The 20,624-nt window shown below is 39.5% G+C and overlaps 1 protein-coding gene across 1 annotated transcript; it reads left to right on the forward strand.

The window, feature by feature from the left end:
• The first annotated feature begins 4,637 nt into the window (after positions 1–4,637).
• Positions 4,638–8,182, forward strand: LOC147432399 (uncharacterized). Its single transcript, XM_086491579.1, has 2 exons — positions 4,638–4,960; positions 6,694–8,182. Exon 2 carries the CDS (start codon positions 6,832–6,834, stop codon positions 7,828–7,830), a length of 999 nt encoding a protein of 332 aa, XP_086347705.1. The 5' UTR covers positions 4,638–4,960; positions 6,694–6,831; the 3' UTR covers positions 7,831–8,182.
• The last annotated feature ends 12,442 nt before the right edge of the window (positions 8,183–20,624 follow it).

Genomic DNA, 20,624 nt, shown 5'->3' on the forward strand with positions numbered 1-20,624 from the left:
GAGAGAGAGAGAGAGAATGAGAGAATGAGAGAAAGAGGGAAAGAGAGGGATAGGGATAGAAATAGAGAGAATGAGGGACTTGATAGAGAGAGAGAGAGAGAGAGAGAGAGAGAGAGAGAGAGAGGATGATGGGTAGATTGAAAGAGAGGGATAGAGAGAAAGAGAAAGAGAAAGAGGGATAGAGAGAAAGAGGGAGAGATAGGAGAGAGAGAGAGAGAGGAGAGAGAGAAAGAGGGAGAGATAGAGAAAAAGAGGGATAGGGAGGGAGAGATATGAGAGATAGACAGAAAGAGTGAAAGAGATAGAGATAGGAGAGAAAGAGTGTGTGGGAGAGAGATAGAGAGAGAGTGTGTGAGAGAGAGGGAAAGATATAGAGAGATAGGGAGAAAGAGTGTGTGAGAGAGAGAGATAGGGATAGATAGAAAGAGAGACAGAGAAAGAGGGAGAGATAGAGAGGGAATGTGTATGTGTGTGTGTGTGTGTGTGTGTGTGTGTGAGAGAGAGAGAGAGAGAGAGAGAGAGAGAGAGAGAGAGAGAGAGAGAGAGAGAGATAGAGGGGGGAGAGAGAGAGAGAGAGAGAGAGAGAGAGGAGAGAGAGAGAGAGAGAGGAGAGAGAGAGAGAGAGAGAGAGAGAGAGAGAGAGAGAGAGAGAGGAGGAGAGGGAGATTGAGAGAGAGAGAGAGAGAGAGAGAGAGAGAGAGAGAGAGAGAGAGAGAAAGAGGAGAGGATGAGGGATAGATTGAAAGAGAGAGATAGAGAGGGAATGAGAGAGAGAGAGAGAGGGAAAAACAGGAATAGAGATCGATAGGGAAAGAGAGAGAGAGAGAGAGAGAGAGAGAGAGAGAGAGAGGTAATATACGCGGGAAAGAGAAGAATAGAGAGAGAGGGAAAGAGGAAAAGAGAGATAGATAGGTAGAGAGAGAGAGAGATAGGGAAAGAGAGAGAGAGTGCTTGCTTTGCATGGAGACATAGGCATGACTCTGGGATGGAGCTTTCGCTTTGTAGTTCAACTGCACGACCGAGAGAGAGAGAGAGAGAGAGAGAGAGAGAGAGAGAGAGAGAGAGAGAGAGACTCAATGAGAGAAATGGAGTTACTTATTGAATTACATTATAATTGTAATGTTACGATCAATTGTTCACTTAGACGTTGAATCTAGGTGCAGCCAACACAAAACGATGGCTACATTTACAACAAAAACATATACATCTGTGTACATATATATTTGTTTATGCATGTATGTAGGCACTAAGTACGGGAGCATATCACCCAAAGGTTAGAAGCTTCCTTTTGGGTATAGTCTGTTTTTAATTGTGGCGTTGCGGTCATTAATCCACTCATGCATGGATTACCGCAATGTACCTTTGGTTTTACCACGGTTGAGACTCCGATGATATCTAAAGAGGTGCACTTGACCTTTGGCACTACTAGCATCTACTTAGGTCTACTAGTATGTATATGTATCTACGTGTTTGTGTGCTAATATACTTGTGTACGTATTTATAGATGAGTGAGTAGGATGGATAGTTTAATCTTATATTGCTCTTTGTAATGTAGATGTCAGACGAGAGACCAACTGGTGAGGAGCAGCCAGCTGGATCTTCTTTTGGTTGGTTCACATCCCAGGTGGGCTCTCACCCGGGGTGGGCATCGCCTCCAGTGGACTCGAGTCTTGAGTTGGTGAGAACAAGAAAATAAGTAAAGAATGTTTCTACGTAGTTAACCCTAAACCATGAGTGTCATAGGTTTACTTTTGTTATTTGCAGGCATGGCCATCCTACACCTACCCTTCTCAGGTTCCTCCACCGGTCGTAGATCCAGACCTATAGTGGCCTATCACTTTACAAGAGCAGTACCTCCGTTCGACGGAGGATTTGTTTGGCCGCTACACTCCGCAGAAGCTTGCGACCTACGGTATTTCTCCGCAAACTACACCATGAGTAGGGAGGGACTCCTTACCTACAGAGCTTTGCATCGACGGCACCTCCCTCTACTCTCCCTTCATATCGTCCTACTCCTATTCCATCATAGGGTCCTACTCCCCTTGCATCGCACGGTCCGACGCCACTCCATTCCACTCCTGCTTCGCCAGAACATTGTCGACGGACTTCCTCTAGCAGTGCGCAACGACGCTAGTCTCAGGGCAGCGAGCGTCGTGAGAGACGAAGCGGCGGTGGATCTTGTGGAGTCAAAGTGATCCAACATACGTCCCTCTGGACGACGATGAGATACAGGAGAATTAGATAGAAAAATGTTTTGTCCAAACTTTCATAAAGTCCCAATGTGGCACAATGTATATACAACTATTTACTTTTTATTGTAACTTTTTTAAATAGTTGATCTTCTACATTTTAAATTGTCAAGGTAAAGTAAATTCAATTTCAATTCTTTGGTATTTTTTATACTCTTTCAAAAAACAATTGATGTTTCATTGTTTTATGCAGGTCAAAAATAAAAGTGCTCATTTGGGCCACCCAAAATTGGGTGGCCCAAATGAGCACCTTTATTTTTGAATTAGCGTGTAGCGGCAATAAGCGTGATAATAAACGCGACAATTGACGCGATAATAATAGCGGGTATATTACCACGACTATTACCGCGCTTATTGCTGAGAAACCAGTACTACCGCATCCATAGCCGCCGTTATTCCGCCCCCACAAATTTTTGTTTCTCCTTTTTCCTTTGTTTTTTTGTAGCAATGCTAGCGGTTATAGACAACTCCTCTTATAGTGAACTATTTAGATTGCAAAACAAAAAAGATAATCTAATAACTCTCTTTTAGCAGATAGTAAGTTATTGTGTTCTTTTTCAAATGAAATCCTTTTTGTCTAAAAATTGTCAATACATTCTTTCCATCTTTTCTCAAAAATTTGAGCTAGAATACACTGCTTGTTGAGCTCGTGTGGTTTATTAGCATGATTACAAGGTACACCTTTTGAGGCAGATACATAAAAATGTGTTTGAGTGTGGTAATATTAAGAATAAATTGTGATGTTTTTGGTTGTGCAAATGGTTGCAAGTCTAGCTTCCTTAGTAGATGGATCTTAACATTATAAAGCTTACTATGCCAATAACTAGTGCAACCTCATCAATAGATGCATTTATAAGCCTCTTGTTGTCCTAAAATCCTATTTTACTCTAAGTACCAGCTTGTTTACCTATGTTGTAAATTGTCAATGGGGATGTGCTCATTTTAGTGGTCAAGAAAAAATCGAGGTACAAGAATAAACTCATTATCATAACTTATAAAAACATGTGTCAAAAATCTTAGAATATAGTTTTGAACATTACATTGATAATCTCCTAGAGGCTTCTTGCAAATTATTTCATACTACCATATCATCAAAAAGGCATATTCTAGTGCTTGATTTCCAATTTGAAAACCATGTGATTTGTTTGTGATCTTGCACCAAGGATTAAAGAACCTATTTTGGCGTTTATTGATCATGTTTTCATGCATAATGATTCTTAAAGGCATTTCTTGCCCATGCTCTACAAGAATAATGAATCTTGAGGGTATTTAAGGTGACTTAGTTTGTGAAGAAATTGTATCACTCTTTGTCTGTATTCATGCCTTTTCATAAGCTCTCTCTTAGTGGGTACCATGTTGTTCCATTTATACAACCTCATTGTTATGAATGCTTTAGTAATGTGACTTTAACCAAAGTATCCCAAACATAAACAGCATATAAGTAGGCTAAACCTTCAAAAAGATTGGTTGAATCAAACTAATGATGATGCAAAAGAAAAGACTTAACTCTTGCGTCCTCAAGCAACATCAAATCTTGTTGAAGCTTTATGCTAAGCTGGCACTATGCTATGGTTATGTGTGGAGTGTGAGAGCTAGTTGTTGAGGGTTCCATTAATGAAATTTTCTACTCTATTGTGATTCCATACTTGGTGTTAAGATATCCTCCATCTCCTCAAATATGAAGTGAGGAATATTTTGTATGGAATGCTCTTGAAGATGGAAGCAATTATTTATGTTAGTAGTTTATAAAGTCAAATTGCACTCTCCCATGAAATTTATTTCAAAAATTGAACAATTACAACAAACATAATTATATCTTTTTAATAGGGACTCGCATCCCTCTAGTGAGATGTTCTGAATCCCCGTTCCGTGTTTTAAACATGAGTACCCATAACATGGATTGGCATTTTGTGGTAGTTGTCGTTTCGCGTTTCCCGTTCGTGGTAACTATGGTTAAGATATCCTCCATCTCCTCAAATATGAAGTGAGGAATATTTTGTAATGGAATGCTCCTGAAGATGGAAGCAATTATTTATGTTAGTAGTTTATAAAGTTAAATTGCACTCTTTCATGAAATCTATTTCAATAATTGAACAATTACAACAAACATAAAACATATCTTTTTAATAGGACTCGCATCCCTCTAGTGAAATGTTTGATACTTGATCCCTATAGCACCATGAAAGCCAATCACTTTGAATAGACATTTAATTATGGAAGAATGATCACATTATTGAGAATATTAGGCTCCTATTCAAGGCCCGCCAAATGCAATATAGCTTTTATTGTGTGATCGCTTGCTCTTATTACCAACTCCACACTCTTCTTATCAAGCCTTTACTCTTTCTCCCTTTTCCTCCCTTTATAGGAATCCTTTGAACAAGAGATTTTTTAAAGTTCCAAGTGCGAGCAAGGTCTCATGAACAAGAAAGACAACTCATTTAGATAGTAATGGTCGTTAAGATTGATATAATGAGCTTCGACTTCTTTATCTAGTTTAGAGTTCATGCTAGCTAACAACATAATCTCAATCTTTATTAATGTGTCTATGAGGTTGTTAGTTGGTAGCAATATGCATTCTAAGGGACATCGCCTACATATCTACTAGGAGCCAAATTATAAACGTGGTCATGATTAGTAGCTGACACTGGATCACTACCTTGGAAGCCATGCAGCTTGCCACTCAAACAACCTCAAGTAAGCATAACAAGGTGTGCTCTCTCTCTCTCTCTCTCTCTCTCTCTCTCTCTCTCTCTCTCTCCATCCAAGTGTGGTCGACTGGTTATGCATGTTCCCTATTGAACAACAAGTCTTGAGTGTAATCTACTTGTTCGATGGATCTTTAAGGTCTTTTGGGGTTGTTTGTATGACGATAAAACATCTTCCTCATGTGTGTATGAGTGAAATCATGTTAATGTGTCATGTTTTTTGCTGTCCTGGACGGTGTTAGTTAACACAATTATGACATATGCTAACTAGAATAATAACACGAGATATATCTCTAAGATTTATTGAGTTTAATATATCATTAGAAGGTCCTAAAACAAGGAATCCAAATGTACAAACTCCGACAAATTTTGATATCATTTGTGAAAATACTCTGCGTCCAAGTTTTGTGTATGTGCTAACTTGAATATGCTAACTAGCACAAAAAGCATGTCATGTTAACATGCTTTTACCCGTACATGCATTTGTGTTTAGATAAGAAGAGGAAACTAGAATAACCGTTCTCTCACCCAAGTGTGGTAGATTGGATATTCCAATTTCCTCTTGAATAAAGACCACTTGGGATTATTCCTAAGTCATTAAAACTTCTCTTCTTCTTCGTCTTGTGTGTGTGTGTGTGTGTGTGTGTAGATCTATGAGGTTAATTGTTCCTATGACTTAGTTCGACCTTATCTTCTCTTCTTCTTCTCAAACCTAACTGATTTGCATGTAAGTACACTTTTTTGTGTACATTGAGATTAAAAGTTCTATAAAGAGGTGTTCCTAAAGAACTTCTATACATCAGTAATATTTGCTATAGTATTTATGAAAGAGAGTATATTATAGTATAAAGCACTAATCAGTAGAATCCTTATATATATATATATATATATATATATAGAGAGAGAGAGAGAGAGAGAGAGAAGCAAAAGAAGTTCACTGCATGCCACATTCTTAATTAAACCAAGATACTTGAGGACATAGATCAGGGATTAAGGAAAGAAACAAAGAGGTGTCTTTATCATGGAGAAGATGTAAATATGTAACTAAAAGAGTTTTCTAGAGAGAGAGAGAGAGAGAGAAGCAAAAGAAGAGCTTGGATTCTTACCATTGCAAGAACCATCTCAAGGGACCTTTGAAAGGTCTATTTAACGAGTATTGTGTGTGTGTGCGCGCGCGTGTGTGTGTGTGTGTGTGTGTGTGTGTGTGTGTGTGTGTGAGAGAGAGAGAGAGAGAGAGAGAGAGAGAGAGAGAGGTCAAATATGACCTATATTGGGACCAAGAAAACATACATGGTGCCTCTTACCACAAGGGTTCATTGGAAACATGACTAGATGAAGTTACAACAAAGTTGGGGATTGGGGGGGGGGGGGGGGGGGGGGGGGGGTTGGAACTTGAAACTCCTCAATAATAGTCTTGCCGCTTCGATAGACAGCTCATTTACGTACTTCTCAAGCATCTCGCGCGCTCGCGCAGTGCGCACACACACACAGAGAGAGAGAGAGAGAGAGAGAGAGAGAGAGAGAGAGAAGAAGAAGAAGAGAAGTTTTAACCTAGGAGGAGATCTCTCCGACTCTTGAACTCAAGACTTGACACGAGAGAGAGAGAGAGAGAGAGAGAGAGAGAGAGAGAGAGAGAGAGAGAGATATTTCTCACTTTCTAGCTCTTCTAGAAATGCGTCACAATGTAGGACAGTAAATGTTCCTGTGATGTGAACTAAAGTGCGCTATTTTTGCAGGCTCTTTTAAGGGAAGCTTTTCCTAGTAGAAGACCCATGTAGAAAAGGAAAGAAGAAGTGTTAACTACAAGGGATTAAGGTGGAGTTTGGGCATCATTTCTACAGTGTTTCAAGGGTCCCGTCGAAGAAAAGAGTCGAATGAGTGCAAGTAGAAACTCTCTCGGCGCCATAGCTGATCAGCTTGAAGAAGCTTATGATCAGCAAGCTGACGGTGACCCAATACCTTGTGTGGACTACATGCACAGAGAGGATGACGAAGATGAAGAAGAAGAAGAAGAAAACGATGATGATGAAGAAGTCGTCGATAATGGCGTCAGCTGTTGCAGAGATCAATGTGGAGGAAGCAGCAGCTTGAAGCTCTTTGGATATGAGGTCTGCCCTCGCGATGGGAGCAACGGCCATCCCCATCAACATGCCTTTTATGATGGCGACAAAGACTCTGACCAGGACATGCTTCCTTGCAGTGTCTCTGTTACTCCTGGCAGCGATCTCGCGCTTTCGTCCTCCTCCGGCACGTTGCACTGTGCTCGCAAATTCGAATGCCAGTACTGCGGTAGAGAGTTCTCTAGCTCTCAGGCCTTGGGTGGCCACCAGAATGCGCACAAGCGCGAGCGAATGCAGGCCAAGAGGGCTCAGCTAGAGGCCAGCAGGCTCATGCAAGTGGCGTTCTTGGCGGGCGGTCCGACGGCGTGCGCCGGGGGCGGCGTCGGCGGTGCAGCTTTCCCGTTTTATGGCGGCGGCGGCAGCTTACAAGCCAACCATTATGGCGGTGCACAGTATGTTCGACTACCGGCTGCGGCAGTCCTCTCGCCGCATGGGGCCCGGTCGACATTATCTCCCACAGTCTATACCATCACCCCTGCACCCCATTTTGCAGTCTTCAGCTCGCCTCCTGCATCAATAATGAGTCCTCCTATGTCTCCCATTTCTCCATTCACCGCCAGCGCTGCCTCGATTGCGAGGCTGCCGCGCTCTCCTCCCCAATTTTACCAACATAACAGCCACTATCCTGATGATGCAGGCTATCTCAACCCTAGCCGCCCAACTGACCAGTTACAATCATATGAGCCTCTGCTAAACTCTTCCTTTGATCAGAGTCTTGACCTAAATCTAGGGCCTCCACACAACCCACTTTAGGAAAACCCTACAAGTTACTCACCACACACACAGCCTAATTGTAACCAAACCCTAGAAATACTCTCAAAATGCCCATGAAGAAAACCCTAGAATGGGCACTCATAAGAAAAAAACAGTAGAATGACCCATAGATTTCATCAACCTTAATCTGCCAGCAAGCCCTATAATCTATAAGTACTCATAACAAGCTTCTTGTAAAATTAAGGAGGCTAATTGCCCTGTGATCAGCAGCCTACTTAATTAAATCATCAGAACTTTAATATTTTTTCAGATCCTCTCAATCAAAACACTATATTTTCCCTTCTCATTGCACCTAACTCTTTCGTATGAATAGAACACTGCTTTCTTTTTACGTTATGAGAAACTCTTTAACCATCAGCTCATAAATTTAGCCTCTGTAACCATACAATATGCAGGAAATGCTTCAAATTGTTATTAGTTTCCTTTTGTTTTATCTTGATTATGTCTAGATTTCTGTATTTTGCTAGTGTTCTGCCTTGCAGGTAATAAAAAGGTCAGAGTTCTCGCGCGCTGTCAATTAAGACGAAGGGTATACCCTGCAAGACTTCAGTCGAGTTTAATTAAATTGGTGAGAAATGATTGCTTTTAATGGCCCGTGCTAATTACACTATAGTATGGATCCCAATGTAATGTATAATATATTAGCCCGTATTCAATAGCCCAACCATATACTTTATTACATTATGCTCACTGTTATTATCTTACTTGCACTTGTCTAAATCACAAGAAGATTTAGAAATTTTCGCATGTAGGAAAAGAGAGTCTTTTTCAATGTTTTTCCCACCAGGCGGTCGGTCCCCTACCCCCAATCGTGCCTAGCTAGGTATACGGTGTATCCCTCACAAAAGCTGGTAACTCAGAATGTGGGAATTCGAATTATTGTGAGAATTTATCCAAAACTTCTTGTGAATCCTCTCTTAAGGTACATCATGGAAAAATAGCTCTAGATTGCATCCACATGTCAAAAGGGTCTCACATCGGAGCTCTTTCGAAGTGCCAACTGCATTTGGCAAGTATATACTCCAAGGCAATGCTGCATGCATAGCTTGCTAGAACTATGCTTGGAAATGTAACTATGCCTTTCGTAGAAGAGCCACAAAACATATTGTAAAGTTACAACCAAACCCTCATGTCATGTGTGAGCATCCATGAGGCTTAGCTATAATTAAGTCTTGTGTGTGTATGCTTTGGTTCCTTATCACTCCTCTTAAAGCTTACACCATGCTAAAGACGTACTAGTATCCACAAACTTTTAGTTTGTCTTTGCAACATGGTTAGAGCATGGTTATTCCTATCCATCACTAGCGTAATCTTCTAGTTCAGAGACCTTGTGTACATGCACAAGTATAACTGCAAGCACATCATGTAGAATCGCTTGTCTTGCTGCTTATTCGAGGATGAATATATTGAGTTTTATATATCTTGATTGGGATGGTTTTTGATGAATTGATGTGGGTATTTGGGAGTAGCTATGGAGCCCCATCTAACACATATGCATGTAAGGATTGTTGAGAGAATGTGAAGATTGTGGATTTTATGATCAAAAGTGGAGATATTTTTCTTTTTTTTAAGTTTTTATATGAAGTTGAGTGGAATTTTTGTTTCCTTGAGTACAATATGGATCATAGCTAGGGCTATGGGAGTGTAGAGGGAAGCCAGTTGAATGTAGGCAAGGTTGTGTGTGTACAAGAGTGAGTGCATTTGTGAGTAGAGATCAGCCCACATATTCATGTGAGAGCTACTTCCTTCATCATCATCTATCTTGTCACTTGTGAAAGAGAGGCCGCCTCCAAATCCTTCACAATGTGTATATTTAGCTTTGAAAGTAGTATATTTAGCCATCTACATCATATGCTACCATCTCATTAACATCCTTGTGCTCATCCTTGATAATGCACACTACACCTTATTGAATGATTTTTTATGCTTACACGGCATTCTTAAGAGTAAATTTTTAGAAAAGTTCTTTTTAACCATCGAAAACATAGGTATATCTACCACTACCAAACATGTCAGAAGCATCAACAATTATGCAAGCTAGTTATACAAAATAATTTGACATATAGTACATCGATCTTTTGATGGGCTATATATTGATACTTCCATTACTTTCAACTATGTGTATCTTCCATTACTATCAATGGGGCTACTAGTGTAAGCAAATAAGACCAATAGTATCAGCTTTGATTATGGTATCCTATGCACACCAATATTATCCGCTCTGGTTGTGGACAAAAAAATAAAAATAAAAATTCATTTTTTCACTCTCTCAAAACTTTGTATCACCTATTCACACACAAACATGTACACTCAATCCATTTCATAGACATTCTCCTACATACAAATTCAAGTTGACGTTATGAACCATAAAATCCACTTGTACAATAAAAGTATATAATTCATCAACAAATGAACCTTAATACGTTCTTTAAAGCCAAGTAAATGAGATAAATATTCATGAAATGCTCCAAGTCCAACATAAAACATTGGAATGATTAACATAAATACAAAATAAGTCTCATTCCTTGGAACTTGTTTGGTGGTTGCTATCATTGTGATCCTCCTCCTCCTTATCATCATCATCATCACCGCTTTCACCCTCATCTCCCCCTTGGCCCTCGGGCCTCATCTAATGAGGATTCATAACTTGGTTCACACTCCCTATTTGCAAAATTGATGGTGGGCCCTATCAGATACACAAATAACGTAACCAAATTAAGAGTTTAAGACATATATCTGTGTATGTGCTAAAAATAGTCATAATGCATCACATTGTCCATCCAAATTTTCTTAGACAAGAAATCAACTATTTTTGGTGGTGTCACGTTTTCTAAATCTTCAGGAAGCACAAATATCTTAGCATAATTCTACAATATGTAACTTCAAAATTTAGCCTTTTTAAAAACTCAACAAATATACTTGTCTACACTTACATGTTTGCTACTATAAAGTGCAATTGTTTACCAAAAGTTTGGAATTTATGGTTTTTCTTTGAGTTCCTTGTTGCTTAAGAAACTCCATGTATGTGCTAAGTTGAAAGGTGCTACCTTGCTCACATTCATGCTTAGTGGGCATTCGTTCAATGGATCCTTTCTGCAAGGGAATAATAACAAATACTCATGGAATAAATCACCATACCAACAAGAGATTTGAGAAAGAAGAAAATAATTTGATTACTTACAAACAATGCCCTGAAGTTGCGTGCAATGCCCCTGCTACCCAATTTTGATATAAAATTAGCATCTAATTGTGTTTGTCATGCTTTCGCCTGTTGCTCAAAGGATACCTTGAAATTATCAACGTACAAAAGACAAGGGTGAGTTGAAGAAAACACACAAAGAGTAATTGCAAATATATAGAAAAAGAAAACACAGTTACTTTCTATGGATATATTTAATAACCATTTTATTTTGCTCAATTGGAACATGCCACCAATATCTACAAATACCCGTAGGAAATACTAAGTTAAGGTGATTTTTGATATCCCTTTGGAGTAGTTTTTCTTGCTTATCTCCAAGTTTCCAACCAACTTCATCTAGGGAATAACCAAATAACAATAAAGCAAACATTAGTACCACATAAAAACATGTAAAAAATGTAACTAATGCACGTGGATGTTTTTAATGTCTTACAACTTAAGAATTTGTGATTTTTTGTTTGCAATTGTCTTTCCCAAGCCATCAATAGGCAAGTGGGCAAGCCTCATGTGAAGCGACTAGCACAAATGTCAAGCACGGACAAGCCTCACGTGTAGCGACAAGGACAAATGTCAAGCGCGCGGACAAGCCGGTTTTGAAGTGCAGTTACATTTTTAGGGAAAAATACGCAAGAAAAACTTCAAAAATGGCTTGTCTAGTTGCTAGTTGCGCTTATTGCTTCACATACAGTTTGCCCAAATCTTTAAGTGGCAAATGGGGAAGCCATATGCAAAGCGATAAGTGGACAATCCATTTTTGAATTCAATTTATATTTTTTGGGGGCTAAAAACATAAACGAATGTTGATGGAGCTAGCCCACTTTCCATTTACCCTTGGTGCTTCACATACTGCTTGCCCAAACCATCAATAGGCAAGTGGAAAATCTATATATGGACTTTGGAAAAGGCTTGTCCTCTTGCCATTTTTTCTTGTTGCTTTGCATATGTCCTATCTAAACCATCAATAGGCAAGTGGGAAAACCGTATGCAAAGCGGCAAGCACAAATGGCAAGCAGACAAGCAGTTTTTGAAGCCTGTTACATTTTTAGGGCAACAAGTGCAAACAAACTTCAAAAACAACTTTCTCGCTTTCCATTTTTGTTTGTCGCTTCACTCACATATAGCTTGGTCAAGCCATCAATAGAAAAGTGGTTGCCATATTCAAAGTGAAAAACAAAAATGACAAGCACACAATACATTTTTGCAGTTCACTTATATTTTTAGCCCTCCAAATGTAAACGGACTTCAAAAATGGCTTGCCTGCTCACCATTTCTACTTTTCACTTTGTATATGGCTTAGGGTTAGTGGTTTAAAGTTTAAGGTTTACGCTTTAAGGTTAAGAGTTTATGATAAATGGTCTAAGGGTTAAAATTAAGGACATAAGGTTTAAGTTTAGGGTTTACAATCTAGGGTTTATGATTAAGGATTTAGGATTTAAGGTTTAGAAATTAGGGTTTGAAGTTTATGATAATTGGTTTAGTGTCTAAAATTAAAAATTAAGTTTAGAGCCTAAGGTTAAAAGTTTAAGGTGTAGAGTTTATGATAAATGATTTAGGGTTTGAGATTTGAAGTTAAGGGTGTAGTGTTAAGGGTTTAGGGGTTTTGAATTAGAGATTAGGGATTAGGATTTAGCACTTAGGGTTTAAAATTTAACTCAAGGTTTGAAGTTTAAATTTTATGATCAGTGGTTTAGACTAAGATTTAAAATTAAGAGTTTTTCATTCAAGGTTTAAGGTTTAGTGTTTAGTGTTTAAGATTTAAGGCTTATGGTTTAGAGTTTATGATAAATGGTTTAGGATTTAAGATTTAAATTAAGATTGCAGGACTTAGGGTTTATATGTTAGAGCTTAGGGTTTAGGGTGTATGACTAATTAGGGCCTATGATTTAGGGTTTGAGGTTTAGAGTTTATGATCAATGGTTTATGGTTTGGGGTCTAGAGTTTATGATCAATGGTTTATTGTTGAAGATTTAGAATTAAGGGTTTATGGTTTAGTATTTAAAGTTTACTGTTTAGCGTGTAGCATTTAAATTTTAGAGTTTAAGGTTTAGGTAGGGTTTAAAGTTAAGAGTTTAGAATTTAGAAGCAAAGCATACTTTTATGGATAAAATTGGACTCGTTTTATCAACACTTAAAACTTGCCACTACTAAAGGTACTATAGTATTTTTGCATAGAAGCTACAAGTACTACTAGCTCAGCATGTTATTTTTTGTATCCTTTGGTAGTATTCTCTCTTTTAATATTATTTCTAATAAATACCAATACTAGTATTAGCTACACAATAATTTTCTCCTTGGTGTTGGTTTGCACCATGGCCAGTACCACCAACATAGCACTATAATTTTGACATATGTTGGTATCACCATCCGTGTAAAATGTGGTATTTTTGCTTTGACATATGCAATATCGACGTTGATAAGGCATGATATAAGTTGGAAAGGTTGAATACCAAAAGTGATGTCCAACCTTTCCAATTTATGTTTAATAATGTAAAAGAAAATTCTTACTTCAAATTTATTACCATTCAACAATTCAAGCAAAAAAGGAATACCATTTAAAATTGAGAAAATTAAATGCACAAAAAATATTTGTTCTTTAATTCATTAATTAAAACAGGGATTGCATTGCTTGGTTACAAAATGAGAATAGAAAATAAGTGGGAAGAGGATACGTAGCAAATAGTGGATAACAAAGGATAAGCAAGCGATGGAAACCATCAACGTGCATTATTAAACACAATTTTGATGACACTTTCACGTGGAAGAGGTAGAGAAGGTTGGGCCAACACTTGTGGTGATTCGATGTCGTTAAGACACCATTTGATGAACACTTTCACATGGAAGAGGGAGAGAAGGTTGGGCCAACACTTGTGGTGATTCGATGCCGTTAAGACACCATCAAGTAGCAATGGCTATAAAAATGATGATGCCCACCATGAGAAAAGTGCCCCCTAATGAGCCATTGGAAATCTCCATTAATCCGGTTTAGGGGCAATGTGGAATTGAATAAACAATTAGAAGATGGAGAAAGCGATAATAAGCTATCTTCTTTTATGAAAGGAGCTGTTCATATGTATTTTTGAACATCACAATACAAATATTGTAAGAGAGCACATACGTTTATTATTGAATTTGGAGAATATGTGCGCGTATCTTGGTATGATATTTTTGAAGCGGAGATAAAGGGATGAAATGATATTTGTTTACTTTGACCATCGATAGCACCAACATCTGATAGAAGAGTTCTAGTAGTAGCGATAGCAAGTACCATAACACCTGAAAGTACCATAGAGATGTCAAGTACCATAACGCCCAAAGAAGTACTAGTAGATTTAAAAATCATTACACATCCGATCATAGTACATCGGTTCCCCCTTTTGGCATTGATTGCTTGGGAAGGCCATTAAATCCTATATTATTGGCATCCCATAAGTTTTTTTTTAAATGTTTTAAAAAGGATTCCGCTAATCTCACAATTTGTTTTAGTGGGAAACTGTGGGTTGCTTCTTGCTATTTCATGCAATCACCACACTCTCAAGCAAGAACATGAATTTTTTGGTGGACCACGTATCAGATAGACTATTAGCCCAATCCACATTCATGTAACCAAAAATCTTCAACTACATGCAAACCTCATGAAAGAGTCACGAGGGATTCACTAGTAGTACAATTAGGAAGATATCACCTCATGGACCAAAATTTCCATTTTGACACTATATATGAGACCTTCCTTTGTAAAACCTACCTTTTTAGACTTATAAAACCCCCTATTGTACGTACACTCACCTGACACCATACATGAACCCTTAGTTAATTCCCTGGGAAAAGAGTGCATAATCCAATGTAGCACCCACATGATGCAATGTATTGCTTCACTAGATGCATATGTGGCATCATGGGGAGGTTGCATAAATGGGCACCCAACCCCATTGTGTAGCTTGTGTGTCCATTTTCAAGTAATTCAGCTGATAGATTGTGAAGCAAGGGACAAAGAGACAATATCACACAAGAACATGAGAGAGAGAGAGAGAGGTTGCCTTCAGAATCTATGATATCTACCAAAGATTGGTAGATATACTGATTCATTGTTTCATATCTTTAGACCATGTTCCACTCTCCAGATACTCTATCTGAGTGCCTGATGAGTTTCAAATCAATACTACCTCCAAAATCCTTGTTGCCTTAGTTCAGATTAGATTCTATCAAGAATGAGTTCACTACCTCAATTTCTAAAGTTAATGTATCTAATAAGTGAGCTTGATGTGTTGAAGGTTCTTCTAAATAGTAAAGCTTTATCTTGTTCCCATTATACACACAAGGTGCATTAGTCCATAAAAATCCCAAACTCTCACTATTCCATTGAAAACACCCAATCCACTTCATAGGGTCCTAAACATGCTATTTTTAGGTCGGGTTTCTTGGGTCCTAACTTAGAATGATATGGCAAAACCTAGGTCTCCCTTTTGGATCTCCCTCACATTCAGCTTGCTATCATGCCAATATTTCTTTCTTTGTTGAACTACCTCTTGTTCTAGCATTAATATGTGCCTAGTTTTATTTAACCTCAGCCATTCATCTAGTCTCTTCTTTAGATTTGAGTTATAATCCATGTCATGTTCTAGTATCTACTCCAAGTGTGAGATTGTGAACAACAAATTCTAGTGGTACGACAACCTCTATTCCATATATCATTCTGAAAAGTGGAATACCAATGGTAATCTTGTATGTTTTGTATGCCCATAGTGCTATTTGAAGCTTCTCATCTCAATTATGGGGTTCCTTTTAAATAGTCTTTGTTAGAATAGCCTTGATGACCTTGTTACTACTTTTAGTTAGTCCATTGCATGTGGGATAACACAATGTAGATTTTCAATTGTTGATTAAAAATATTTCATTCAATATCTCATAGTGTCATTTATGAAATGGGTTCCTTGATCTGAAACTCTCTCCAAAGGACAACCATATTGACATATAATATACTCATATAAGAACTAAGATAAGGATTTGGCTGTATTGTTGGGCAGTGCCTTAGCTTCCACCCATTTGCTGACATAGCATGCTAGCTTGACTATAGACATATTCCTTTTGGGTGTGACTTTCTTAAAAGGCTCCATGAAATCCAAATACCACTTCATGAATATTCCCAAGTGTTGAATACTGATCAAAGGTGTCATATCTGTTGTTGTAGGTGTTACCATATACATGTGGTAGTGATGTGTGTGAACACACTAGGACCGCCGGGGCATTTTTTCCCTCTTTAGGAGGTTTTTTCCCCCGTGCATTGTATATACGCCCATCACTCTAGGGCTATCTATCTTTCCATAGCACACTAAGGAATACACTCTCAATTGTGTGCCTTGAGCTTCCTTCGTCTTCTCCAAGCTGTGTGTGTTTCTCTGCAACCCTAATTCCAACAATTGGTATCAGAGCAGGTCACGTCCTCCCGGGCTTAGTCGCCAGCTGCTCCAGCACACGCCTGCTCACTTTCTCCGATTTCAGTGAGCTTTGGCAAGCGTTCGCAGGTCGACAAATATTTTGGGAGAGCTCGAAGAGCTTGGTCTGCTCAGAATTTTGATTTGGGCTCATTTCGGCCTCCGTTTCCACTACGGGCAGTACTGCACAGGCTATTTCGTCATTTTGTGCAGATTTTCTGTCAGTGCCGTTTTCTGCATAACAGGTGCCTTATAGTCTTCTACGGTTTGTGCTATATAGCACAAGTTGTTCCCGCTCCATTTCTCCTATTTTCGGGCAGTTTTCACATCAGGTGCAGCATTTACCATGGCTGACAACAACAACACAGATGTGTTCAAGATGTTTGCTGCTGAGGACAGGTTGGATGGGGACAACTACCCTATGTGGGCTTATATGATGCAACATGTTCTTGTGTCAAAAGGTGTCTGGAACATTGTGCAGGGCATTGATGTACGTCCTGGTTCTGAAGATGTAGGCGATGTTGAGGATGTTGCAGGTCTTGTTGCAAGGATTGCAGCTGTTAGAGTTGTTTTGCCTACAGCAGAACAAGCTCGTTGGGATGTTAAGGATGCGCAGGCTCATGCATTGATTGCGTTGTCTGTGAAGCGCACCATTATTCCTCACATCCGTTCAGCAAAATCTGCAAAACAGGCTTGGGATATTCTAGCAGGTCTTTATGCAAGCCGCAATGAGGCTAAAATTGCTTTGCTGCGTAAAGAGCTAGAGTCGAAGATTATGCATGAGGAAGATGATATGGACACTTTCCTTGCTAGTGTCAAGGATATCAATGAGCAACTCATTTCTGCAGGTGAAGTCATTTCTGACAGTTCCCTTGTGCAGACTGTTCTTGATGCCTTACCAGATTCCTACCAGACTTTTGCTAGTACTTGGAGACTGATGACCCAAGGAAATCCTGAAGTTGTCAAGTTTGATGCATTATGCACATTGCTGTTGCAAGAGTCACTTTCTAGAAAAAACAGGACTAGGCAGCGTGCAGTTGAACAGGCTTTTATTGCTTCTCAAAGAAAGGGTGGTAACAGTAATGCAGCCACTTCTTATGGTTCTGCTGCGAGTGGCAAAAATTCTGTTCCTAATGCTTCTGCTGGCAGCACTTCGTCTGGCAATTCTGGTGATAAGGGCAAAAAGAAGATGCGTTGCCATTATTGTAAAGCCAATGATCACTTGATCAAGTCGTGTCCTAAGTTGAAGGCCAAAGAGGCTAAGAAGAAAGAGGGTGGTTCCACTGCAAATGCTGGTTCCACTACAAATGCAGCCATTGTTGAGTCTTCTGTGAAAGGAGATTGTGATGCTGATGTTGATGCAGAATGGGCTTTTAGTGCAGAGTGCACTTACAATCCTGCTGTCCATGATGCATGCTTGTCAGTTGCTGCAGATTCACATGTGTGGTATTTCGACAGTGGTGCTACAAAGCACATTACCTCACATCGTGAATTGTTTACCTCTCTCGAGTCTGTCCCTCATGGGAATTCAGTCACTTGTGCCAACAACGCCTCTTATCCAGTTCAGGGAGTTGGAAAGATTGTGCTCACTGCTGCTAATGGCAGTTCCTTCACACTTGTTGATGCACTTTATGTACCTGGGATCAAGAAGAATCTCTTGTCTGTATCCGCACTTGCTAGACTTGGACTTGTAGTCAAATTTGTGGATGACAGATGTACAGTTCATGATCTCAGTTTTGGTGATGAAATTGTTGCATCTGGGCTTTTGTGCCGTGGGCTGTATAAGCTCACTTTGTATGACAAGTGTGGACAAAATTTTGCAAATGCTGTTGCAGATTCAAGGGCTATTTCAGATGCAAAACTTTGGCATGCACGTTTTGGTCATCTGAATTTTGCCAGTTTGCTGCGTTTGCAGAAATCTGATATGGTTGCTTCTTTGCCGCCTCTTGAAGCACCTATCAAACATGTTTGTGAAGGCTGTATTCTGGGTAAAATGCAGCGTTCTAAGTTTCCAAAGGATGGTTCAATTAGGGCCACATGCAGGTTGCAGCTTGTGCATAGTGACGTTTGTGGGCCCATGCAAACTCCGTCCTTGGGCAATTACCTGTACTTCGTGACTTTCATTGATGATTACTCCAGGCATGCATGGGTATTTCCGCTTAAAGCAAAGTCTGAAGTTTTTATGTGCTTCAAACAATTTTTGGCTATGGCTGAAAATGTCTCAAAATGTACTATGGGCACCCTCCGTTCCGATCGAGGGGGGGAGTATATGTCTCATGAATTTAATGCATTTCTGGCTAGTCGTGGGATAAAACACCAATGTACAGTGCCTTATACACCTCAGCAAAATGGTGTTGCTGAGAGGAAAAACAGGTCACTAACGGAAATGGCACGATGTATGGTCAAAAGTCAAGCTTTGCCGCATTCTTTTTGGCTTGAGGCCATCATGTGTGCCACTTATGTACTTAACAGGTGTCCTACGAAAGCTTTGCAGTCTATTACTCCATATGAAGCATGGCATGATAGAAAACCTTCTATTGAGCACATGCGTGTTTTTGGCTGTTTGGCATATGCTTTGGTGCCACAAGTGCAGCGCAGAAAATTGGATGATAAGGCTGTCAAATGTATTTTTGTTGGTTATAGTGCTGAAAGCAAAGGTTACAGGTTGTATCATCCGCAAACAAAACGTATTTTGGTTTCACGGGATGTAGTGTTTGTGGAAGATTCTGTTCAACCCTTGCTGTCATGTACTAGAGACAGTAATGTAAGCTCACAGGACATTTATGACACTTTGTTGCCTCTTTTCAGTGGTGGAAATACGAATGTAAGTTCCAATGAGGCAAATGTACAGCCTATGGGGGTTTCTGAAAATGTTTTAGAACAGCCTATTACTGATGCAGATGTACATGATGTACTTGATGAGGAAAGGGCTGAAAATGAGCAGGCTAGAGGTATGCCAAAATGGCTGGTGCACACTTTGCGTGACAGTAAATTGGATGCACCTTTATCTAGTCGTACTCGTTCAGGCTCTCGCCATGCATCTTATGCATCAGATTGTTATGCTTTGGCTGTGTCTAGTTTACATGATGTTGAGGAGCCTCTGTCTTTTGATGAAGCACAGAATTCAGAAAATTGGATTGCTGCCATGAAATCAGAATATGATGCACTTATAGAGAATGACACATGGACTTTATGTGATTTGCCTCCTGGCAAAAAGGCCATTGGTACGAAGTGGGTTTACAAGTTGAAACGCAAGCCGGATGGTGAGATCGATCGCCATAAGGCTCGACTTGTTGCAAAGGGTTATGCACAACAAAAAGGCATAGATTATGAAGAGACTTTTGCTCCCACTTGTCGTATGACTACTGTGCGTTTTCTATGTGCATTGGCAGCTCATTTTGGTTGGGATGTACATCAATCAGACATTGTTACTGCTTTCTTGAATGGTGACATATTTGAGGAAGTTTATGTAACGCAGCCTCGCGGTTTTGTCATAAAAGGACAAGAGGACAAAGTGTGCAAATGTAAGAAGGCTTTGTATGGGTTGAAGCAATCTCCTCGTGCTTGGTATGAGAAAGCTGACACTCATTTGGTTAAACGAGGCTTTCGTAACAGTCCAACAGAAAGCACATTGTATGTAAAGCGTGAGGATGATGTATTTCTCATTGTGGTTCTTTATGTTGATGATTTGCTGATCACTGGACCAAATGAGAGACATATTGCTGAATTTAAGGCTGATTTGAATGCTACTTTCAAGATGAAAGATTTGGAGCTGTTGCATCATTACTTGGGTATACAGTTTAAGCAGTGTGATGGTGGTATTGCCTTGTGTCAGAAAAGTTACATAGAGACATTGCTATGTAAGTTTGGACTTGAGGATTGCAAACCTATTGCCACTCCCATGGAAACAGGTTTGAAGTTGAGTCTACATGATGCTGGCGATCCTGCTGATGTCACTCTTTACCAAACTGCTGTTGGCTGCCTCATTTATGTATGCAACACGAGGCCAGATATTCAGTTTGCAGTCTCGCAGGTCAGCAGATTTATGCATAGCCCAGGGTCTAAGCATTGGCAGGCTGTCAAGAGGATTTTCCGCTACCTTAGTGGCACTTTACATCTTGGCTTGTTTTATCCCAAGGGGGGAT

Source organism: Adiantum capillus-veneris, chromosome 20 (genome assembly GCF_014529385.1).
Source record: "Adiantum capillus-veneris isolate H3 chromosome 20, ASM1452938v2, whole genome shotgun sequence".
NCBI classification, from domain to species: Eukaryota; Viridiplantae; Streptophyta; class Polypodiopsida; order Polypodiales; family Pteridaceae; genus Adiantum; species Adiantum capillus-veneris.